This window comes from Sapajus apella, unplaced genomic scaffold (genome assembly GCF_009761245.1).
Source record: "Sapajus apella isolate SASKATOON/1434 unplaced genomic scaffold, GSC_monkey_1.0 scaffold161, whole genome shotgun sequence".
NCBI lineage: Eukaryota > Metazoa > Chordata > Mammalia > Primates > Cebidae > Sapajus > Sapajus apella.
In genome coordinates, this window is record NW_022437101.1 from 572,471 (window position 1) to 596,377 (window position 23,907).

The 23,907-nt window shown below is 45.4% G+C and overlaps 1 protein-coding gene across 7 annotated transcripts in view; it reads right to left on the minus strand.

The window, feature by feature from the left end:
- Window positions 1-23,907, minus strand: part of FRMPD2 (FERM and PDZ domain containing 2) — a 125,614-nt gene that overhangs the window by 12,330 nt on the left and 89,377 nt on the right. For 5 of the 7 annotated variants that reach the window (XM_032266887.1, XM_032266891.1, XM_032266889.1 and 2 more), the window contains exons 19-28: window positions 23,538-23,645; window positions 23,326-23,442; window positions 14,406-14,423; window positions 13,598-13,803; window positions 10,756-10,860; window positions 8,906-8,999; window positions 7,936-8,021; window positions 6,410-6,557; window positions 5,023-5,237; window positions 2,944-3,042 (exon numbers count right to left, since the gene is read on the minus strand). In XM_032266887.1, coding sequence (XP_032122778.1) covers window positions 2,944-3,042; window positions 5,023-5,237; window positions 6,410-6,557; window positions 7,936-8,021; window positions 8,906-8,999; window positions 10,756-10,860; window positions 13,598-13,803; window positions 14,406-14,423; window positions 23,326-23,442; window positions 23,538-23,645 — 1,196 coding nt within the window. The remainder of the gene's footprint in view (window positions 1-2,943; window positions 3,043-5,022; window positions 5,238-6,409; window positions 6,558-7,935; window positions 8,022-8,905; window positions 9,000-10,755; window positions 10,861-13,597; window positions 13,804-14,405; window positions 14,424-23,325; window positions 23,443-23,537; window positions 23,646-23,907) is intronic. The other 2 variants (XM_032266888.1, XM_032266890.1) reach the window with 1 other exon arrangement.

Consider the following 23,907-nt stretch of genomic DNA (forward strand, 5'->3'; position numbering starts at 1 on the left):
ATGGAGTTGACCATGAGCCCCACCCTTGCTTGGCTTGTCCACCAATTCCCAGGCCCCATCTTAATCTCATATGCTGTCCCATCTCTCTACCAAGTCTCTCAATGTTGGTGTGCTCTGTGCTGACTTCTTAGCCCTCTTCTTGACCATATCTGCACTCTTTCACAAGGTGATCTCAACCATTTCATGGCTTTACATGACCTCTATAGGCTGACAACTCTCAAATTCACTTTTTCCAGCCCTGACCTCCTACTTATTCTCCATAACTGCCTAATAGACATCTTTGCTGGATAGTCTATAAACATCTCAGTTTTATGTGCTAACAAGAACTGTTGTTTCTTCTCCATGCACCCCAAATAACTTTCCCCAGCCCCTGTAAGCAGTCCCTTTCTTGGTAACCAGTACTAAGAGAGATGAAGTGGAAAACAGGGTCTATGATTACCCCCCTAAAGCATGAACTAGGCATGTTTGATCCAGTGCAAAGAAGAGAGGTGGTGGAATCAGGAAAATCGGGATATTTACCTTCTTACCCATCCTTCACCCTGCCTTGGTGGTACTACCATTCCCCTGAGGCTTCTTCATGCCAAAGCTTGATTGCTCTCTTTCCTCATACCCACACCTAATCACAAAGTCATCTCCTGGACTCCACCTCCCAGATGTATCCCAAATCTGGCTGCTTCTTAACAACTCTTCTGATATGGCCTAAGTCCAAGCCACGTCATGTTTGACCTGAATGACTGCTGCTTGACCTCCTCCAGTCCCTGTCCACCAGCAACCCTACTGATCCCTCTGAAGAACAGAGGAGGGTATTTCCTGCTTAACCCTGCATGCCAGCCCAGTGGCTTCCCACTGCATTCAGGATGGTGGCATCATGCTCCTCTGATCTCCAAGGCCCTCCAGGGTCAGTCCCTGCCACCTCTACAACTTCTTCTCCTTCTGCTTCATTAATGATGACCCAAGCACACCTGTTGTCTTGTTGTCCCTCAAATATCCAAGTGGGTTCCCATATCAGGGCCTTTATTCATGCCGTTTCTTCTGCCTGAAATACCCTTACACCAGATGTGGGCATGGCTGCCTCCTCCTCAGAGCTGCTTGACCTGGTGGACTGATGTTTACTCCTCAGAGCTGCTGCCTCTTGCTCTGCAACCTGACCACTGGAGCCACCCAGACAAATCACAATCCTTCTCTTACTTGGCCTTCAGATATGAGGAGGGAAAGCTCACCCACCATACCTCACCCGCACCCTTCCTGCTAGATTTCTGTGGGCTCTTCTCGGAGGGGCTATTCTCCAGAATGGAAAGACTGATTTTTCCCTGGGATTTCCTAGATATTTCAAGAAAAACACAGGGTCCCAGCACCTTGGCCTGAATTTGTGTGTGTGAAATTTGGCCCTCTCTCACCTGGTTCAGTTTCTTAACACAATTGCTGTCATCTACCTTCTTTTCCAAACCAGCAACTTTCAGATATCTTTCCCATAGCTCTTCTCTCCCTAGAGGCTATGTCAAATGATGTTCTGGAGTCTAAGCATCAACAGGATCTGGGTCATCAATTTTTTTATATTGTCCCTAGTGATGGTGTCACCCTCAGTCAATTAAGTGATCATTTTTATCCACATCCTAGAGATGAGGAATCATGAGGCCTAGAGAGGATAGGGAACTGCCCCAGGTCCACGCAGCACAGCAGGTACAGGTGATCCAGGTACCTGCCAGATCCCCTCCAGGACTGAGACTTTCACCCCACCACCTCATCTCCCCTCCCTTGGGGCAGCTCACACCCCAGAGCTGGTTAAGACAGTATGCAAAGGCACAGGTTCTCTTGCCCCAATTCAGGGAAACTCCAAGGGGCCATCTCTGCTCCAGGGCTTTCCAGGATCAGCTGAGGCTCTGGTTATACCTGCATATTGATCTCTCCTTCTGCCCCACCCCACTTCTGTCACCCTCACAGGATGTTCTCAAGTTCAGGCCACATAAAACCTTCTGCATTCACATCACTGCTGCAAAATCTGTTTCCTAGGGACTCCAAAGAAGGCATGGTAATGGGTAATTGTATCTGTCACTTGGCTAGGCCATGGTACCCAGATAAGCAGTCACACGCCATCTAGACGTCACTGTGAAGGTGTTCTTTTTACATGTGATTTGACCTTTAAATCAGCAAACTTTGAGTAAAACAGCTTGTCTTTCATAATGGGGTGGCCCCATGCTGTCAGCTGAAGGCCTTAAGAGTAAAGACTGACCTCCCCGAGGAGGAGGGAGTCCTGCTTCCAGATCACCTTTGGGCTTGATCTTCTCTATTAATTCTTCCCTGGGTCTCTGACCTCCTGGCCTACCCTATAGAATTTGGTCTGGCCAGCCCTCATAATCACATGAGCCAAATCCTTATAAGAAATCTCTTTCTCTTTCTCTCAGTCTCTTCATACATAAACACGCACACTCACACACTCTCATTCTAGCTGTTCTATTTCTCTGGGAACCTGACTAATATAGACGTCAAGGTAAAACTCCCTATTTTCCTGATTCCAATGCCTCTCTTCTTTGCACTAGACCGCACATGCCTATTTCATGCTTAGGAGGGTAATCATATATCCTATTTTCTACTTCATCTCCCAGAATGGAAATTCTTATTGGAAATGCCCTTGGTCTGCTTCTTGTCTACTCTCCTTCCTCCCGGGCCCGCCTCTCTGATGCCTGGGCTTCCAGAGAGCCTGGCCCTAAAAGTTTCACAGCCAAAGTCTAAACATGTAAACATCTACAGTAAGACCCAAATGTTGGGAGGGGCAGAATGAGGGAGAGGAAGGAGACCTACTGAGGTTCGGGAGCTAGCTATTTTCCTGCCCCTGTGAGAGGAGGTGGCACTGAACCTACCTAAAACCCTCTTAGGACACTAGAGTCAAGAAAAGGGGGGCTCAACCAGAGCCAGGTAGAGAGCATAGAAGACACTGCAGCCTACCTGCCATTCCTGCTCCATCTCAGGCAGCGCACCTGGAGGGGGTCGGCAAAGGAGGAGCGTGACTTCCTGTGGGGCCCCTCTCAGTAAATGTAACACCTCCTACGAGAAACCAAGACCCACTGTTAGATCCGGGCCTGCATCCCCGGGATGCAGCGATGTTCTCCCCCTGTGTCCCAGGCGCTGGCTCCTCCCCCTGCACCTTAATCCATTTCTCACTCCAGAGAACTCCGGAGGACACCACTGTGGGCCTAACTTTTCAAAGTACAAGGAACCAAGATCAGTGGCCTGCAGCTTCCACAAAGAAGATGGAAGATGCTGGGCTGTGTATCACCTTTGTGCAGCTTGGGTTCTGGGAACCTCTCACTTGTAATATTGCAGTAGCCTCTCTGCTCCCTGCCTTCACCAGTGTCACTCACATGCCTCCCTCCACAGTGCTTAAGGATAGTTTTCCACAGTGCAGATATAACTGAGTCCTTCCCCTGCTGCACACTCTGGCTGACTTGCTTTGCCCTCAATGCAAGCTCCGAGGCCTAGGACACAGTTCTGGTTCTGCCTGCCACTGTCTCTCACCTCAGCTCCCTCTCTCCCATCTACTCCCCTCTGCACCCTCGTCCCAAGCCCCCATCATGCTGAACATGTTGCTCCAGGCCACCCTCTCAATGTCCAGGGTTCAAGTTTGCCTTGATAGCTTCTATTTTCTATTTTGACCAGAATTTCTCAAACTCTTGGCACTGTTGACCTTTCAGGCTGGAAAATTCCTTGTTGGAATGCCCGTCCTGTGCATCGTAGGGTGTTTAGCAGCGTCTCTGGTCTCTACTCACTAGATTCCAGGAGCACTCATCAGTTGTGACAATCACAAATGTCTCTGGACTTAATCAAATGTCCCCTGAGAGGGAAGTGATCCCCACTTGAGAACTACTGATCCAGACACTCCCCGGTCCTTGACATCCAAGGGATGCACTTCTTTCCTGGCTCACTGGTGTGAGCACTGCAGCATGGGCTTTCATCTCACAGGATGCATATCTCCTGCTATCACTGGTGTTTTCTGTCCCTGAGCTCTGAGGCTGCATGAGCTACCCTCCTCTCTGTCTTCAGTCTCTCACAGAGTTGCCAGCCCAGCAGTGGTTCTCAGAGAAGGGTTCTTGGATCAGGAGATGGACGGATGAAGGTATGCTCTTCAACCCAAGCATACGCTGTTCTACAAACCTCTCCCCTGCCCTGCCCAGAGCCGCTGTCCCCTTTGTCCATCTTGCTTTGTGTTTCTGGAGTTGACCTATGAGGGCTGCATGAAGCTTCCTGTTGGGCTCGGCTAGGGGAACATGGCAGTAGACGGAGACAGGGAGGTGCAGAGGTCATTGCGGCTTCCAGGATTCCTCCCTTCAGGTTGCCAAGGGATGACTACAACCTCAGCCAAGGCGAGAGCTTATGCCAGTGTGTGCCCTCCACCGGCTCTCCATTCCTAGGGTGGGAAAACTGCTCTTTCTCATCCCCTTTGGCCTCAGGGTAAGGTAACTGCATTCCACCCTGCCCAGCCCCAGGCCACAACATGCTCCCTTGAGCTTCCTAACAACCTGCCCACACCTTTATTAAATGTTCCTCAAATGACTCAATTTTCTTCCAGGACTCTAATATATACAATATTTCATTACTCTCTCTTTTTCTTAAATTACATTTTAGATCATAGGCAGGACAATCAGTGTAATAATGTATCAAAACCTGTAAATTTAGTAGAGAAATGGGAAGGAGAGCGGAAAGGGACCCACTCCAGTCCCTTCAGCCCCACGCCCACCTCCCAGGATGTGTGTGAAGAGGCGCCAGCCTGAACAAAGGCCAGGGCTTTATCTTCAGCTTCACTCATGAACCCAGTGAGAAGCAAGGCTGACTCAAGCTCAGATGTTTAAAAACAGAGATTTTAAATTAAATGTGAGAGGGTACCACTAATTACTCTTTATGTGATTAAAATCCAGGCTGCTGGTGTGATTTTCGAGAGCCCAGAGTTTTCCCTACAGCGGCAGGCCAGCAAGAGGCACAGCTGGGGCCAGCCTGCACACAGAGCTGCACTGCCCGTGCCCCCAGCACCTGGAAGATGAGGCCTTCCGTGGACCTTCCATTCACAGCCAGGATAATGTCACCAGCTGCAATGGCCCCATTCTCCTCAGCTGGCTGCCCTGGAAATAGCCTCTTGATCCTCACAAGATCACTCTTGAGGTGGCTGCAGCTCTCTTTCTCCAGGTGCACAAAACTGAATCCCAAACCATTGGCATTCTTTTTTAGTTTGACTTCAAACTTAAGACCTGTAGTGTGGGATGTTGATAAAAACAAATTCTTCAGTAGATTACAAGTGAAATTGACCAGCCTCAAAATGCAAATTATCAAGTAGATGGATTGTTTCTTTTACATTAAAATAATTCTTTTGCTAATTTTTATGACAGAGTACATTATGGATGTTATAGATTAGTGCTGTCCAATAAAATATCATGTGAGTTATAAATACAAACCACAAATGCCATTTTGAAGTTTTCAAATAACTACATTAAAATAAAACAGCAAATTAAAAAAGAACAAATAAAACAGTTTAAAAAGTAAAAGGAAACAGATTAAATATACTATAATCTTATTTAACCCCATATATCTAAAATATGACTAGTTCAACATGTCATCAATATGAAAAAAAATTATTAATGAGATATTTTTTATTCTTACAAACTAAGCCTTCAAAATCCAATATATATTTTATCCATTTAGACTGGTCACATTTCAAGTCCTCAATAGCCTCATGTGGCAAAAGTGTTCCCCCTTTGCCCCACCCCAACCCTATGGCTGCCTTGCATTCAATCTGCTTTGCATCTTCTGCAGCAAAACCAGAAAATCTCTATGAAGGAACTAAAACATGGCTAAGGTCCACATCATTCTTATTGAGGAAATAAATGTGTTCCCGGCAAATACCAAAATCACAAGGGAAGTGCAGAGGGGCAATCCATCAGAAAACATGCAGTTACATCCCTCTAAACTGATGGTTCATTTGTGTTTTAAAATGATGCTAATAACAAGGCTAGATTCCTGAACGTTCCTCTCCCAACCTGCCTAGTCATTCCTCAGATAACCTTATTACAAATGACTAGGCTGGACTGTGAAGTCAAATATATCTGAAAATGTATGACCCTTTCACTCAATTTCATCCTAAATACTCACACAAACATGAACATTCTGGCGGCTGATCAGAGGACTGAGGAAAGCTGGCGGCAAAACGATGCCTAGAAATCATTTTGGGGAAATGTATTTGTTTCCAGAAACCTATTCCATGAGATGGGCTTCCATGAGAAAGCCGATCTCAGCATGATCCCCACGGCTCACTTTCCTTTCAGAACACAGAGGAAGCCTTCCTGCCTTTCTCTTTTGACCCGACAATTCAAAAGCGGCACACAATAACATGACAATAGTAACACTCAATTCTCTCTCCTCTCACCATCTGTCACTGAGACACAGCTCGAAGTTCTGCCAGGCAAGGCTGTTACCACGGAAACAGCCGTGTGTTCATCTCCCATGCTGTCATTAGCAGAAGGACACTGCTGTGTAGTCCTGGGGCCTCTTCTCTCTAAGACCAGTCTTGCAACCTAGAAGGAACGGTGGACAAAATCAGGTTACACCTCATATGGCAACCAGGAGGCACTCCCTTGACTCTGCAAATTCTTCTTAATTATCGAATGTTTCCAATAAGCAGCCTCATTGGAACCTCTCCATTAGCCTATGCATTGGGATCTAGGCCCAGATTTCTCAGTGCTTATTAGACAAGTGCACCTGGAAGCACACAGGTACCTGCACTTCACATACACAGTGCCACACTCATCGTCCTCCCTCACTCACCCTCGCTTCCCCTCCTCCTTCTTCCTAAAACACTCCTCCGCTCGCGTTGGCTCCCTCAGAACAGGGAACATCCCCCTCCATTAACCTGCCAGGGGCCACACCTGGAGTGGTCCAGCTCTCCCTGATCAGGTTTCTAAGACGTGAACATTCCCCAACAGTAACAACTCCCCAGTACCCCACCCCTACCCCTGCGCTACCCCCTCTCTCACTGCCAGTGTCCCGCTGGGCTGTGGCAAGTTCCAGTTACCTTGGCTCACTGGACCCTGCCTGCACGCCTGCCAATAAATTATGGCTCTGTTCTCAAGATAGGTCAACCAAAGTCACTAATATAAGCAAATGTCACCAGACACCAGAAGACCACTTTGGGAAAGAAAGCAAAAAGTGGCCAGAACACTGCCCCACAGCTTGCTGGAAGGTCCCTCGGGAATCCTTCCTGTCTCTGTTGACTCTTTAGTTGCCAAGAGAGGATGATGCCACCTCTGTGGCCCAGAACACTAGGGCAGTTAGAGGCACCTACCCTCAGGCAGAGGACTTGGCACAGTAGGGTAACATTGAGTTACTGTGGGGCAGAGAATAAAGGGGACACAAAGGATGAAAGGCTCTGCTCTTGGCATCCTGAATTCCTACCTCATTGTGAGGAAAAGAACCCCAGGGTACTCTGACTCAGGCCCTGGTGGGCACCACACAGGGTGGGGGGAATGGCATGAACAGGGAGCAGGGTGGGGTCATCCTATCAAAGGTAGGGAGGTAAGAAGGCCCAAGAGCCCGTGGACACAGGGCTAGCAGGGCTGGGGCAGACAGAGCCAGGCTGGAGCGGTCGCTTCACTCCATCTCCTCTGTTCCACTGTCTGATTCTCAGAATCCAGGCAAGCCACCAGTAAGTTTCTACGGCTGTCTACAGGGGGTGAGTTTTTTTTACTTGGAAACATCTGTCTGCTACCTCCTGGCTTTCACATCCCTACAGAAAAGTGAGAGTAAGTAAGCAGAAGAAATAGAATAGAAAAAACTAACAAAGAAAAAGTCTTGTTTCCTGCCTGCCTCCCTCCCACCCAGAGGCAATTTCAGCTTCTGATATTGTCCAGGAAAGCTCCAGAAGGAAGGGAAGCTGGTCAGTAATGGTCCACTCACCTGCTCAGGCCCCTTCAGGCACTGCACAGCCTGCTTGTGGGTGAGGCCACACAGACTCACTCCATCCACCTGCAGGAGCCGGTCACCTGGGAAAGGGATGGATGTGATGTCATGACCTGGCACCTGGGGCTGCAGAAAGTTCCCTTCCATGAGGCCACTGTCTGGTGCCCCTCCATGCAGCCTGGAGAAGCAGGACAGGAAGCAGAGGTACCAGGCATCCCCCTGGAGTCAGCAGGAATCCTGCCTCTCTGAGCAGCCTCGCTCCCTCCTTCTCAGGCACATCACAGATCAAGGATATAAAAGCCTTTCTATTATTGGCTCACAGAATGGTTGAGCCAGCTATGTTCAACCTTATCCTTCCTCCTGTTTTCCTGTGAAACCGTTTTTGAAAGTATTTTCAAGTCACTTAGATATTTATATCTCCAGGATGTATTTTTTTTTATTTCAAAAAAGGTCAGGGAGACATGGCTGATTTCGGGGACACCAGAATTCCAGAAGAGATGGAGATGAGTAAGATCCTAGATTCTCCTTTTGGCTCAATTCTGGCAGTTTTGGAGACCAGTAAAAATCATCCCCTTCCATCAGGGCAGTGGGAACTGAGCACGGGCAGAGAGAAGGCTGAGGTGTCCTCCCCGGATGTGAGAGTAGGGCTACTGAGGCCCACTTGTCCTCCAAGGGAAGCAGTGTGTTCTCCTATGAAGGCCAAAGAATAATACAAGTCTTTTAAGGCTTCTACTATTTTTCTATCACCTATGCTTCCCAGTGTGCCACTGCAGACCCTCCAACCTATCAAATGGGTGGGGCAAGTTCTATTACCCCCTTTTCAGGTGAGGAAAGCATGACCTGGAGAAGCAATCATTTGCACAAGTTTTCAGAAAGGGAGCAGGGCAAGGCCTGGAGGCTGCCCCTCCCAGTCCAGGGCTCTTTTCCTCACAGAGCCCAGAGCTCCCAATGCAACCCCATCTCTCACCCTGCAGGATCTGCCCTTCCTTGGCAGCTGGTCCTCCAGGAACAATGGATTTCACATATATACCACCATAGGGCACACTGGTGTTAATGCCACCCTGAAAAACACAATGAAAAACTCACCACCCATCTGTCCTCCTCCCGAAGCCTCCCTAACCTCCCCAGCTAAGGGAGTCCCCACCTGCCCACCACTCTATCCTGTGACCTCACCTCCAACTGGCACTGTCTTCTGTATTCATTTGTTTAGATTGTATTCTCCACAGAGCAATAAGATTAGGTGTCCATAAGCTTAACAACAGAAGCTATGTGAGAGATCTGGGCATGTCCCCAGCCCAGGCACTGATACATGCCAGGTGCTCAGCAACTGGTCACATGGGATGCACCACTGTCTCTCTATAGGTAGCAACCAACATAGATGGATATGGCTCTGGGCCTGACGGCTTGTGCCTGGCACGTCTTGTGTGCTTTGATGGGCCAAAGGATACGTGCATTTTTCATTATAATAAATGTTGCCAGATTGCATTCCTATGTGAATATGGACACACTCACTCACATTTCTACCAGTTTTGTATGACAGTTACCATTTTTCTACATTCCACCAGTTATATTTGGCCAAGCTGGTGGATATAAAGTTTAAAAATTCATTTTAATTTAATTTGTATTCCTGTGGCTTTTCCCGGGTTTGAGTGTTTTTCATGTGTTTAATGGCCATTTGGACTTGAGTGAGACATTTCAGAAATTATTTTTGAAATTAAATATCTGCAAAGAAAATCCAAGTTTTTGCCAGCCAAAGGAAACCACCAACCTCTTCTCAGCAAATATATATTTGTGAATAACCCAAAACTTAGTGAGCTTTTTGGATGAGAAATAGCTATATTTGGTGTCTGATAAGGCTGTTACCCCAAGCCAAGAATAAATTGACCATATTTGGTAACAGCCTGTTCACTCTACATGGATTCATTAGCCTTACTGCTTGGTTTCTTACTTGGTCCCTTAAAATCATCTACTGATGACAAGTTCCATTGCAAGCTTAGGGTACAACAAAACATATATCCTTGCTCCACGTGCACAGCATTATCACAGGGGAAAGCAAAGGATGCCCTCTATCCACATATGTCTTGAATTTCCTGTGGAAATTTTACTCAGCCATAGCATTTCCTTACTTTGATGGGAAGTGCCATTCTATTTCTCATCAACAATTAAATCCAACAGTGACATTTCTGATATCTAGACCCATTCCAGGCTGTCAAGGGAACGGATCACTTTCAATGCTCAGTAATAAAAGCAACACCTTCCAACCTCCGACTGGATTTTCACCAGCTTTGTGTGTACCATTCCCCAATTTCTTGGGTAATCACAGTTACACAGGTGATCTCCCTCCACAAGGGTCTACCAGGTAGAACTCAGAGACCAAATGCAAAGTGCCAGTCCTTATGGAGGTCTGGCCCTGGGAGGTCTGAGCAAAAGACTCTACACTGATGCTGTGCTGAATGACAGTGGACTGTCCTTCTCCCCTTTAGCTTCTGTCCCAGAAGCCCAACTCTGCTTCCCTCTCTCTGCAGTCCAGCTTGACCTCAGAGGCAGGACACATCCCCCAACTCTGCCCACACTGCATCCCCATGTGGTTGGAGCTCCCTAGTGCATGCCCTGCCCAGCCTGAGGTTACTCACTCTCTGTTTGTCTCTGAACTCATCCCCCAATGCAGGACCCCGCTGACTTTCTTTATTCACCCCATGCACTTGTGCACACTTTGCTGGGCACACTGTCAGAGGTTGCCATTTGAGTGAAATGTCCACCCAGGCTCTGGAGGGACATCTTATTAATTGCTTTTCAAGCTGTCCTAAAAACTCTTACAGTCACACTGAATCCAAGTGTCCCATCTTCTTTAACCAGTTCCACAAAGTAGATTTCACCAGCACTGATTTCTGGAGGTGACAGAGGACAAGAAGAACCAGGGCCCTGCCATAAACAAACAAAAATAAAGAAGAGATGAAGGCAGGTGGCACCTCTTAGCTCTCACCTGCTCTCAGGAATAGGCAGCATTGCACCTCAGAAAGCTTGGGCTTTGGACTAGACCAGCAGGGGATTCATTTCCAACTTTATCAGAACTTCGCCATGTGACCTCAGACAAGGCAAGAGGAAGATGAGGGAGTGCTGGACTGGGCTGACACCATTTCTAGGCAGAGAAGCCTTGGGTCACTGTTCATGTTCCGCTGTCCCTATGCCTAGAAGATGGGATCTTTTGTCCCATCTGCTCCCTTTACTTAGTGCTTTTTAATCACCATGCACATCAGAATATTCTAGTAACACACAAGAAAATAAGCTGGAGGAAGCTGAACAACGAAGCCTCGATTCTTCCAGAGACCTTCCGTACCCCATGGTTGGCAAGGTATTTTGTTTAAATTTTAAAATTCAAGAGCAAAACAACTGCTGAGGGTGAGATCTGAAGTAAGAATGTAAACTCCAACATGCCGCACAGTGTCATCTGGCCACAAAACTGGCCATGTGACCCAGAAAAGCCTGCACTGTCTGGGTTGGGTCCTACAACCTGCACCATGGTCAGCATGGCCTTAGAGCTCCCTTGCTCCCCTCAACTGTTCCCAGCCCAGGAAACCAGCTCGCAGGTTTGCCACCAAAGAAGCCCCAGCCTGAAGGCCTCTCTGCCCTGCTTTCTACCACAGAGGACCTCCCAGAGGAAGGCCTGTGGTGAAGGTTATGGTTCTGGAGGCCAGTCACTTGGATTCCAGTCTCGGCTCTGTCACTTGCTCCCTGAGAGAGCTTGGGCGTGCTGCTTTGCTCTCTGTGCCTCAGGTCTGCCACCTATAAAAGGGGTTGATAATAAGAATGATCTCATTGGGTTACCATGGAGTTTCCATGAGCTAACACATATAAAGTGCTCAGGACACTACGTGGCACACAGATAAGCACTCAATTAATGGCAGCTACTATTATTGTTCTTCCGCCAACATCCTGCAACCAATTCTTCATGAGATGTGCTGTCCAGGTGAGCACCATGGCCAAATAGGAAGGCACTGACATTCATGGTGACTTATTGCATGCCAGATCCTTGTGATAGGCGTCAAGACACACCACCTCAAAATAGGGCACCTTGGCACATTGAAGGAATTGGAGAAACAGCGTGTGCGGGAAGGTTTCTCTGACCTCCCCTTGCCCTTCTCCTTTGAAGCAGGCCCAAAAACCTAGGAAAGGTTTTCTAACCTTCCCTTGAAGCAGGGCATAAGACCCTCAAGTGAGAACACCCTCCCTATATCCGGAAAAATGGAGCATCTTATCTGGGAAGACACAGGGACTCAGAGAGGAAGATGAACAAGCAGGCCTCACTGAGTTCCCCCTAGTGTACATAATCCTGCTTTGTGTCTTATCTCATTTCTCCACGGCTCTCCATTCTTCATCAAGCCCACTATAAAACATGCTCAGAGAGACCCGTTTTTTCAGATCTTCATTTCCATATGAAGGCTCACATGTCACCTAAAACTTACAGTAAATACATGTGCATGCTTTCCTCTCGTTAATCTGTCTTCTGTTACGGGGCCTCAGCTGATGAAGCTAAGATGAGTAGAAGAAAAAGAAATGTTTCCTCCCCAACACTGGGCATGGCACCTTAGTTTCCATGACTGAGGACAGGCATCATTACCTCTGTCATCAAAACAGAAATGAGGTTGAAAGGGGTGCAATAACCTGCCTGTTTCAACCGGCAAGTTGTCCCAGCGAGAATGAGAAGGGCATACACTCAGCCTGAGTGAGAGAGAAGAGGTCATGGAAGACCTGTTTTCAAAGGTCTTGGCAGCCTTTGGAGAAACCATTAATAACAGCTCAGCATCTGGGGCTGGAGACACTGGGCACTGTGACCACCCCTGAGCCTGAGGGGTGAGAGAAGAGAGTGGTCAATGGACCCTGATAGGAGCTGTACTCTTCGTAGAGGGACACAGCCAATCTGTGTCAGCACAGGGAGAGAGTGGAATGAAAGGTGTGCCACTGAGACCCCAGCACTGCCACCCTGCCCTCACTCATCCACCACTGCAGGCTCCTCTCAAGGCTTCTTCTGGGCAGAACAAAGCAGAACACAGAAGCTGACTCAGTCCATGAGCACCAGCTGTGCGGGACCCAGAGCGGAATGGAGAGGCTGGGGCATGGATTTGGAGGGGCCTAAGGAGACAACGCCACCCACAGTCCAAAGAGATGGCAAAGGACAGCAGAGCTGGGACTGGAGCACACAGCCCTCCATACACCTACACCAGGTCCCATCCTCTTCTTCCACAGGGTATGGTCAAGAGCAAAGCCACCGAGTTCCTAGCTTGAGGACCAATTCAAGGACAAGAATAGGAGGTGCCTGATTGCCCATGCCTTGCCAATGGCAGCAATCCACTTCTTCATGTTGCTATTACCATAACAATTATAATTAATGACTAAGGACTCCATAGGCGCCCACGCAGAGCCTGCACCCAGGCACTGCCCTAGGAACTCAGCCTTCTCCTGTACATTTTTCTCAACAACCATGCCATGCAGGCGTTTGCTTCCATTTGGAGATGAGGAAGCTGTGGCTCAAAGGGTCCAAGTAACTTCCATCCACCTGACATGATAAACAGAGGGCAGGAGGGGCCTGGGGGCCAGGCTGTTGGGCTCTACAGCCTGTTCTCTTTCCTCCAGATCTAGAAAGTGAACCAAGGATGATTACCTTTAACGGTAGAAAGGAGAGCTGATGTCTCAACCTGGGCACTAAGCTCCGTACCCCAGCCATGTCTAGTTCTTCAATATTTCTGTCCTGGTCTTGTGTGTGTGACAACAAACTTCCCTGGTACCCGAAGCTCAGGATGTCTGCAGAGGAGACCACAGAATTGGCTGTGCTATTCTTTTCTTCATTTGGGGTATTTCCGCAAACACCTACAAAAACAGGCCAAGAAAAAGTCAACAGCTTAAAAAGGCTGGCTTCTAGGTGGCATCCCTATGTGGGCACAGAGTTTTCCTCCAGTGACCAAGAGGTCTTTTATAGCTGCTTGGGAACAATGTGAATTTAGCTCCTCCTAAAAGATGTTGCATTTAGATTAGAGAAAGGGAAGATTCTACATGTGATTTAGAAACCTAGGTAGAGCTTAAGTGACCCAACTATGAATGCACAGGCTCAAAACAAGTTCATAAGGCCAGCTTTCCCTTATTAAGCTCTGGCCACGTGATGGGCACCTTAGATGTACATACACATAGGAAGATATAGACATCTTCCCATCTTCTCAGCAGACCCACCAGGAAGGCATAATCCAGTTCAAACATGAGAAAACAGAGTCAAAACGATTAAGTATCTTGCCCCAAATCCTACAGCCAGCATGTGGGCAGTGTCTTAAACACAGCCTCTCCTGGGGACCTCACTGAGCACATCTGCAATCACCGTGTGATCCAAAAACCAACATATCAGGTCCTTTTGGGAGGCTTGGTAATAACCAGACTGCAGAACCCTGTGAGCGAAGGCTGGGACATTGATTCCTGCTTACCCGTGTCTGACTCTTGACCTGGCATAGAACAAAGAAAAGAACATGAGGTTGTGAATCAAAAGAAAAACTTTGGGCAAGGTACTTAACATATCTCAACCTCAATTTTCCTGTATCCATAGTAGAGATAATATCAATAATATTGTAGAATTGATGAGGCTTAGAGATTATATATAGAGAAAATATTTTACATATGAAAAGAAAGATAAAAATATATATGTATATATGAGAGAATATATATTCCCTCATATATATATACGGCTCACATACACACACACACACACACACACACACGCATGTACGCACAGCTTAGTACATGGCAGACCCTCAATAAATGCGTCTACTGTTAATATGTTCCTATTAGCTGCTCAACAAATATATGTGGGAGGAAGGCATAACAGTTCGATTTTCTTTAGACCTGAATACAAGTAGATTTACTATGTTTGATATACTCATCACCACCCAGGGGAGTGCCTAAACTTACATGCTGAATGAATTAAATTTGAATAAATTTGATTTAATGAATTTGATTTGAAGTTCTTCAAATCTAAGGTATCCAGCAGGGAGTGGCAGGGCCACTGTTTCGTAATGCTATATTTCCGGCCATTTCATTCACTTATTGTGCCATCATTGTCCTTCTGGCAGTATCATTAGCATCGGCTCATTCTCTTCCACATCCTCCATGAGAGGCGAGGATGGGACTTATGATCAAATTGAAAAGTCAAACCATGCTGCAACTGGTGTCCTGCCTAGTAGACATATGAGCTGCGAGACTTTCTTTAGGTAACTAAAACTCAGTTTATATTGTAGACCATGACAGATGCTCATGATGAGCATTTCATCTGTCCGATCCTGACCTCCAATCTAGCCCAGCTGCCTTAACAGCAACCCAATCAAATAGAAGAAAGTCATGGTAGTCAAGTCTCTGCCACAAAGACCCAGCCAGCATCGCCATGGAGACGTCTTCCTCTGACAGTGGCCAGCTGCATGAGGAAACCCCGCCATGATGAAGGCAGCATTGCCAACAGATGGCTGGGGCCCCACAGTGAAAGGACATTTTATTCCCAGCCATTGTGGGAAACCCATTGTCTGGAATTCTAATGTGAGGTTGTGGTTTGAGAATAGCAGACCTCGAGTGCCACTTTTTGACAACCTCCATCACAGCAGGCCATCCTTGGACTATGCTGAATTGTGATTCAGTCACCTGCATTGTGTTTCCTGACAATACATGGGAGGGTTTGACTTCTCCCATCAGCAGAGGGTATGGAAGAAAACACAGGGGTTGCTGAACCACCACAGAAAGGACAGCAGTGGTGCTGGGAAACCTGACAGAGACAGCAAGCCAGAGACTGGCACCGGGGATGTGCTGAGGCCAGCTCCTGGGAAGGCTCCAACCATGGGATAAGGGGTGTGTGGCTGAAACCCCAGCATGGCCACCTTCCACCTTCCATGGCTTCTGGACATGGGAGCTGCGTGGCATTGTGTACATGTACAAGAGTAAGAGAGTGTGCATCGTGTTCAGAAGGCAAGGCAAATGCAGTGCCTGCATTTAGGACCTGGAAAATGCTGGCTGGTATGACAGGAAGTCCTGATATGTATAAGGGGCAACTGTGCAATACCCCTGGAGGGTGAGGAAGCAATCGTGAGCCTGAATTTGCAGGACATCTGCTGTTAATTTACAGGTTTACTCAACCAAAAAGCAGCAGTGGTCCCAGGAAACTAGGGAAAAGGGATGTTAGCCTCCTCCATTACTTCCTCCAAGCCCCTCAAACTTGCTCCCAACAAAAATAACAATATTATCCTTTGATATAGGCAGTTGTTGCTCTCTCATTCTTATCCAAAGGATGAAGAAAAGCATCATTTAAAAAATGCTTTACTCTGGGAGAAGATGGCCAAAAGGAAACTTATCCGGAGTGCAGCTACCACTGAGTGAGACAGAACCAGAGCAATATCTGCGTCTCTGAGGTAGGTACTGGTTTTGTTTTAAAGGGACTGGTTTTAATCCAGAAGGACAGCTGGATTAACCCCCAAAAAAGGCAGCGAAAGCAGCCCAAAGGCATCCAGCCGAAGCAAGGCAGGGCACTGCCCCACCTGGAAAGTGGAAGATCTATTAGGCATGGAAGATCTAGAGGGCATCACCTCCTCGGTTCTCAGTAGTAGATAAAGCAATTCACTCTGAGACTTCAGCAGTATACAGACCAGGAAAATGCTGCCTTGCTGAGAACCACCCGGAGTCACAGACCCGGGCGACAGCCCAGGCCAGCAGCCCCAGCCAGACTGGTGCCTTGTTGGCACAGACCAGGGCGGAGATTTGGACTAATACCAAGAAAGCTTGCGAAAAGGAACTGCCCATCCCACAGAAGGGAGAGTTGAAAGCGGGGAGGGGAATACAACCAGACAGGCCCCTCCCCCACAAGATCCAGCAACTGGAGTCCCTCTCCCAAGAGAGTTTCACAGTTAACACATCCTCCACCCAGGAACAGCAGGCTCAGCAGAGGGAAAGAGCCCACCATTGGGAAGATGGGGCTAACCCCACCAGTACGGAAACCAGACAAAGAAGAACAGCAGCCTGGCTGAGAATGAGGCAGCCCAGCAGCGCCTCCACGGGCAGACAATGGACAGACTGTCTTAAGTGGCACACTGACAACTGTGTTTAAAAAAAAAAAAGCCTCATACAGGAGAAATAACCCCAACTTTAACAGAAAGGACATCCACTCAGAGAAGATGGGAAGAAACCAGTGCAAAAAGGATGAAAACATCAAAGTACAGAACTCCTCGCGCCCCCCCTACCCCAGAGAGATCACAACGACTCACCAGCATGGCAACAAAACAGGTCAGAAAACGATTTTGACAAGCAGACAGAAGCAGGCTTCAAAAGATGGGTAATAACAAACTTCTCTGAACTAAAAGAACATGTTTTAACACCATGCAAAGAAACTAAGAACCTTGAAAAAATATTAGATGAAATGCTAACTAGAATAACCAGGCTAGAGAAGAACATAAACGATTTGATGGAGCTGAAAAACACAGCACGAGAACTTTGTGAAGCATACACAAGTTTTAATAGCCAAATCGATCAAGCAGAAGAAAGGATATCAGAGATTGAAGATCAACTCAATGAAATAAAAAGAGAAGGCAAAAAAAGAGAAAAAAGAGTGAAAAGAATTGAACAAAGCCTCCAAGAAATATGGGATTATGTGAAAAGACCTAATCTACACTTGATCAGTGTACCAAAATAGGACAGGGAAAATGAATCCAAGCTGGAAAACACTCTTCAGGATATTATCCAGGAGAACTTCCCCAACCTGGCAAAGCAGGCCAACATTCAAATACAAGAAATACAAAGAACACCACAGAGATACTCCTCAAGAAGAGCAACCCCAAGGCACATAATCATCAGATTCACCAGGGCTGAAATGAAGGAAAAAATACTAAGGGTGGCTAGAGAGAAAGGTTGGGTTACTCACAAAGGAAAGCCCATCAGACTCACAGCGGATCTCTTGGCAGAAACCCTACAACCCAGAAGAGAGTGGGGACCAATATTCAACATCCTTAAAGAAAAGAACTTTCAACCCAGAATATCATGTCTAGCCAAACTAAGCTTCGTAAGTGAAGGAGAAATAAAATCCTTTACGGACAAGCAATTACTGAGAGATTTCATTGCCACCAGACCTGCCCTACAAGAGCTCCTGAAGGAAGCACTAAACACAGAAAAAAGCATCCAGTACCAGCCACTGCAAAAATGAACCAAATGGTAAAGACCAATGATGCAATGAGGAAACTGCGTCAACCAATGGGCAAAACAACCAACCAGTAACAAAATGGCAGGATCAAATTTACACATAACAATATTAACGTTAAATGTAAATGGCCTAAATGCCCCAATCAAAAGACACAGGCTGGCAAACTGGGTAAAAAGTCAATGGTGTGCTGTACTCAGGAGACCCATCGCACATGCAAAGACACACGTAGACTCAAAATAAAGTGACGGAAGAAGATCTACCAAGCAAATGGAGAGCAAAAAAAAGCAGGGGTTGCAATTTTAGTCTCTGATAAAATGGACTTCAAACCAACAAAGATCAAAATAGACAAAGAAGGACACCACATAATGGTGAAAGGATCAATACAAAAAGAAGAGCTAACTATCCTAAATATATATGCACCCAATACAGGAGTGCCCAGATACATAAAGCAAGTTCTTAATGACCTACAGAGAGACTTAGACTTCCACACAATAATAGTGGGAGACTTTAACACTCCACTGTCAACATTAGACAGATCAACAAGGAAGAAAATTAACAAGGATATACAGGACTTCAACGCAGAACTGGAACAAGCAGATCTAATAGACATCTACAGAAATTTCCACCCCAAATCCACAGAATATACATTCTTCTCAGCACCGCATAGCACTTACTCTAAAATTGACCACATAATTGGAAGTAAATCACTTCTCAGCAAATGCAAAAAAATGGAAATCATAACAAATAGTCTTTCAGACCACAGGGCAATCAAATTAGAATTCAGAAACTAACTCAGAGCTGCACAGCTTCATGGAAACTGAACAACTGGCTCCTGAATGTCAACTGTATAAACAGTGAAATGAAGGCAGAAATAAAGATGTTTTTCAAAACCAACGAGAATGAAGACACAGCGTACCACAATCTCTGGGGCACATTTAAAGCAGTATCTAGCAGGAAATTTATAGCAATAAATCCCCATGTGAGAAATGAGGAAAGATTGAAAATTGACACCCTATTGTCAAAATTGAAAGAGCTAGAGGAGCAAGATCAAAACAACTGAAAAGCTAGCAGAAGACAAGAAATAACTAAGATCAGAGCAGAAATGAAAGAGATAGAGATGCAAAAAAAAACCCTTCAAAAAATCAATAAATCCATGATCTGGTTTTTTGAAAAGATTAGCAAAATAGACCGCTAACCAGATTAATAAAAAAGAAAAAAGAGAAGATTCAAATAGATGCGAAATAAATAAATAAAAAAATAAAGGGGATATCACCACCGATCCCACAGAAATACAAACTACCATCAGAAATTACTACAAACAACTCTATGCACATAAACCAGTAAATCTGGAAGAAATGGATAAATTCATGGACACTTGTACCCTACCAAAACTAAACCAGCAAGAAGTTGAAACCCTGAATAGACTTAACAAGGGCTAAAGTTGAGGCAGCAATTAACAGCCTACCAACCAAAAAAAGTCCAGGTCCAGATGGGTTCACAGCCGAATTCTACCAGGCATAAAAAAAAGGAGCCGGTACCAATGATTCTGAAACTATTCCAAACAATACAAAAAGAGGGAAACCTCTGCAACTCATTTTATGAGACCAACATCATCCTGATACCAAAACCCAGCAGAGGATCAACAAGAAAAGCAAACTTCAGGCCAATCTCCATAATGATGAACATAGATGCAAAAATCTTCAATAAAATACTGGCAAACCAATTGCAACAGCACATCAAAAGGCTTATCCATCATGGTCAAATAGGCTTCATCCTGGGGATGCAAGACTGGTTCAACATGCGCAAGTCTATAGACATAATTCACCACATAAACAGAATCAAAGACAAAAACCACATGATTATCTCAATAGATGCAGAGAAGGCCTTTGACAAAATTCAACATCCCTTTACACTAAAAACTCTCAATAAACTAGATATCAATGGAACCTATCACAAAATAATAAAAGCTATTTATGACAAACCTACTGCCAATATCATACTGAATGGGCAAAATCTGGAAGCATTTCCTTTGCAATCTGGCACTAGACAAGGATGCCCTTTCTTTCCACTCTTATTCAACATAGTATTGGAAGTTTTAGCCAGAGTAATAAGGCAAGAAAAAGAAACAAAGAGTATTCAGTTAGGAAAGGAGGAAGTCAAATTGTGTCTATTTATGGACGACATGATTGTATATTTAGAAGACCCAATAGCCCAAACTCTCCTTAAGCTGATAAGCAACTTCAGCAAAGTCTCTGGCTAAAAATCAATGTGCAGAAATTGCAAGCATTCCTATACACCAATAACAGAAAAACACAGAGCCAAATCATGAGCAATCTCCCATTCACAATTGCTGTAAGAAGAATAAAATGCCTAGGAATACAACTAACAAAGGAGGAAAAGGACCTCTTCGAGGAGAACTATAAACCACGGCTCAAGGAAATAAAACACAAACAGATGGAAAAACATTCCATGCTCATGGTTAGGAAGAATCAATATTGTGAAAACGGCCATACTGCCCAAAGTAATTTATAGATTTAACGCTATCCCCATCAAACTACCAATGACCTTCTTCACAGAACTGGAAAAAACAACTTTAAACTTCATATGGAACCAGAAAAGAGCCTGCATAGCCAAGACAATCCTAAGCAAAAAGAATAAAGCTGGCAGCATCACGCTGCCGTACTTCAAGCTATACTACAAGGCAACAGTAATCAAAATAGCATGGTACTGGTATCAAAACAGAGACATAGACCAATGAAACAGAACAGAATCCTCCGGAGCAACACCACACATCTACAACCATCTGATCTTTGACAAACCTGACAAAAACAAGTAATGGGGAAAGGATTCCCTGTTTAATAAATGGTGTTGGGAAAACTGGCTAGCCATGTGCAGAAAGCAGAAACTGGACCCCTTCCTGACACCTTACACTAAAATTAGCTCCAGATGGATTAAGGACTTAAACATAAGACCTAATACCATAAAAACCCTAGAAGAAAACCTAGTCAAAACCATTCAGGACACAGGCATAGGCAAGGACTTCATAATTAAAATCCCAAAAGTAGGGCCAAAAAAAACCCAAAATACACAAATGGGATCTAATCAAACTCCACAGCTTCTGCACAGCAAAAGAAACAGTCATTAGAGCAAACCGGCAACCAAGAGAATGGGAAAAAATTTTTGCAGTCTACCCATCTGACAAAGGGCTAATATCCAGAATCTACAAAGAACTAAAACAGATTCACAAGAAAAAAACAAACAAATCCATCCAAAAGTGGACAAAAGATATGAACAGACACTTTTCAAAAGAAGACATATATGAAGCCAACAGACATATGAAAAAATGTTCATCATCACTGGTCATTAGAGAAATGCAAATCAAAACCATATTGAGATACCATCTCATGCCAGTTAGAATGGCGATCATTAAAAAATCTGGAGACAACAGATGCTGGAGAGGATGTGGAGAAATAGGAACACTTTTACACTGTTGGTGGGAGTGTAAATTAGTTCAACCATTGTGGAAGACAGTGTGGTGATTCCTCAAGGATCTAGAAATAGAAATTCCATTTGACCCAGCAATCCCATTACTGGGTTTATAACCAAAGGACTATAAATCATTCTATTATAAAGACACATGCACACATATGTTTATTACAGCACTGTTTACAAGAGCAAAGAACTGGAGCCAACCCAATGTCCATCAATGATAGACTGGACAAAGAAAATGTGGCACATATACACCATGGAATACTATGCAGCTATGAAAAAACGATGAGTTTGTGTCCTTTGTAGGGACATGGATGAACCTGAAACCATCATTCTCAGCAAACTGACACAAGAACGGAAAATCAAACATTGCATGTTCTCACTCATAGGCGGGTGTTGAACAATGAGAACACTTGGACGCAAAAAGGGGAGCATCACACACTGAGGTCCATTGTGGGGGGCTGTGGAAGGGGTAGTGGGAGGGAGGGTGGGGGAAGGATAATGTGGGGAGAAATATCAGGTATAGGTGATGGGGGGATGGTGGCAACAAACCACCTTACCATGAATGTACCTGTGTGAGTCTTGCATGATCTGTACATACACCCCAGAATCTAAAGTACAACTAAAAAAAAAATACTTTACACTTAGATTGATCAGGAACATGCTCATCAAGTAATAACAGCATGCTTGCCATGCAAATTCAGCTTTAAGAACAGGCCAGGCGAGGTGGCTCACACCTGTAATCTCAGCACCTTGGGAGGTGGAGGCAGGCGGATCACGTGAGGTCAGGAGTTTAAGGCCAGCCTGACTGACATGGAAAAACCCTGTCTCTACTAAAAATACAAAACTAGTCGGGTGTGGTGGTGCACACCTGTAATCCCAGCTACTCAGGAGGCTGAGTCAGGAGAATCAGTTGAATCTGGGAGGTACACTCTGCAGAGAGCCACGATCATGCCACTGCACTCCAGCCTAGGTGACAGAGTGAGACTCCATCTCAAAAAAAAAAAAAAAAGAAAGAAAGAAAACCAAATACCACACGTTCTCACTTATAAGTGGGAGCTAAATAATGAGAACCCATGGTCACAAAGAGGGGAACCACAGACACTGGGGCCTACTTGAGGGAGGAGGGTGGGAAGAGGGAGAGGATCGAGAAAAACAACTATTGGGCACTATGCTGATCACATGGGTGATGAAATGGTCTGTACATCAACCCCTGTGACACTAGCTTGCCTGTAATTACAAACCTACATGTGTACCCCTGAACCTAAAATAACAGTTTAACAAAGAACAGTTCCTGTCTTCTCCCCATCTGATTCCTATACCTAAACCCAAACTATAGAAATCCTGGAGCAGCCACTTTCAACAAGGACTTTGGGTGTCAATAAAAAGGTCCTCCCTGCCATGCAAGGAGAGTTGACAGAAAAAAGGAAGTGGTTGTACCCAGCTCTGTCTATCAAAGAATTAGAGTAGGTTACTCCCTTTCAGAAAGACATGGATGGCAACACCCATTCTGCCCTCGAAATTGCAAAGCTTATTGATTTGTGCCACTACACTGCTTCTTTGCAAACCAATATCATGAGGAAAGCAATACAAAAGACTTACATGGACTTCAAGGTCTAGTACCTCACAGTAGTCATGTACTCCTGAAAACAGAGGAGGCTTTTCAGCTCCTGAGAGCAGTTAAAACATACCTTTTGACTGAGAAATGATTAACTCTATATTGTCAGGGGAATTCTGGATCATCCTAACAGCCATGTTGAATGTGAAGCCCTCCAGACTGATGTGATTCAGGGCTAGTATCTGCCCTCCTGGAAAAATAAAATATTTCAATCATCTTTCAGAGGAAATAAAAAAAGAGTGGTTTCTTAAAAGAGTATCTCTCTCGTGATTTAAAAAGATGTACCTGGTTTGATCGTTTTTGCTTTTTCTGCTGGTCCTCCAGGTATAATAGAAGATATAAAAATACCAGGGTCAGCTTGGCCTGAATACTCTCCCTCATTAATGACAAAACCTGTAATCCAAGATGATAGTCCATGATAAGACACTTAGTGATTTTGCTGTTCAAAGAAGTTAGGCTATTACCCCGATATCATACAGCTACCAAGTGGCATTAGCTGATAGTTACAGCCAGGTCTTCTGATCCTCAAATAGAGGATCCTTTCTACTCTGCCATGATACTTGGAGAAAAGTGGATTGTTCTCCGTTAGTAAGCACAGCTACAGCTGGGAACACAAACCACCAATATGTACTGGATTTTGCTCCAGTATATAATG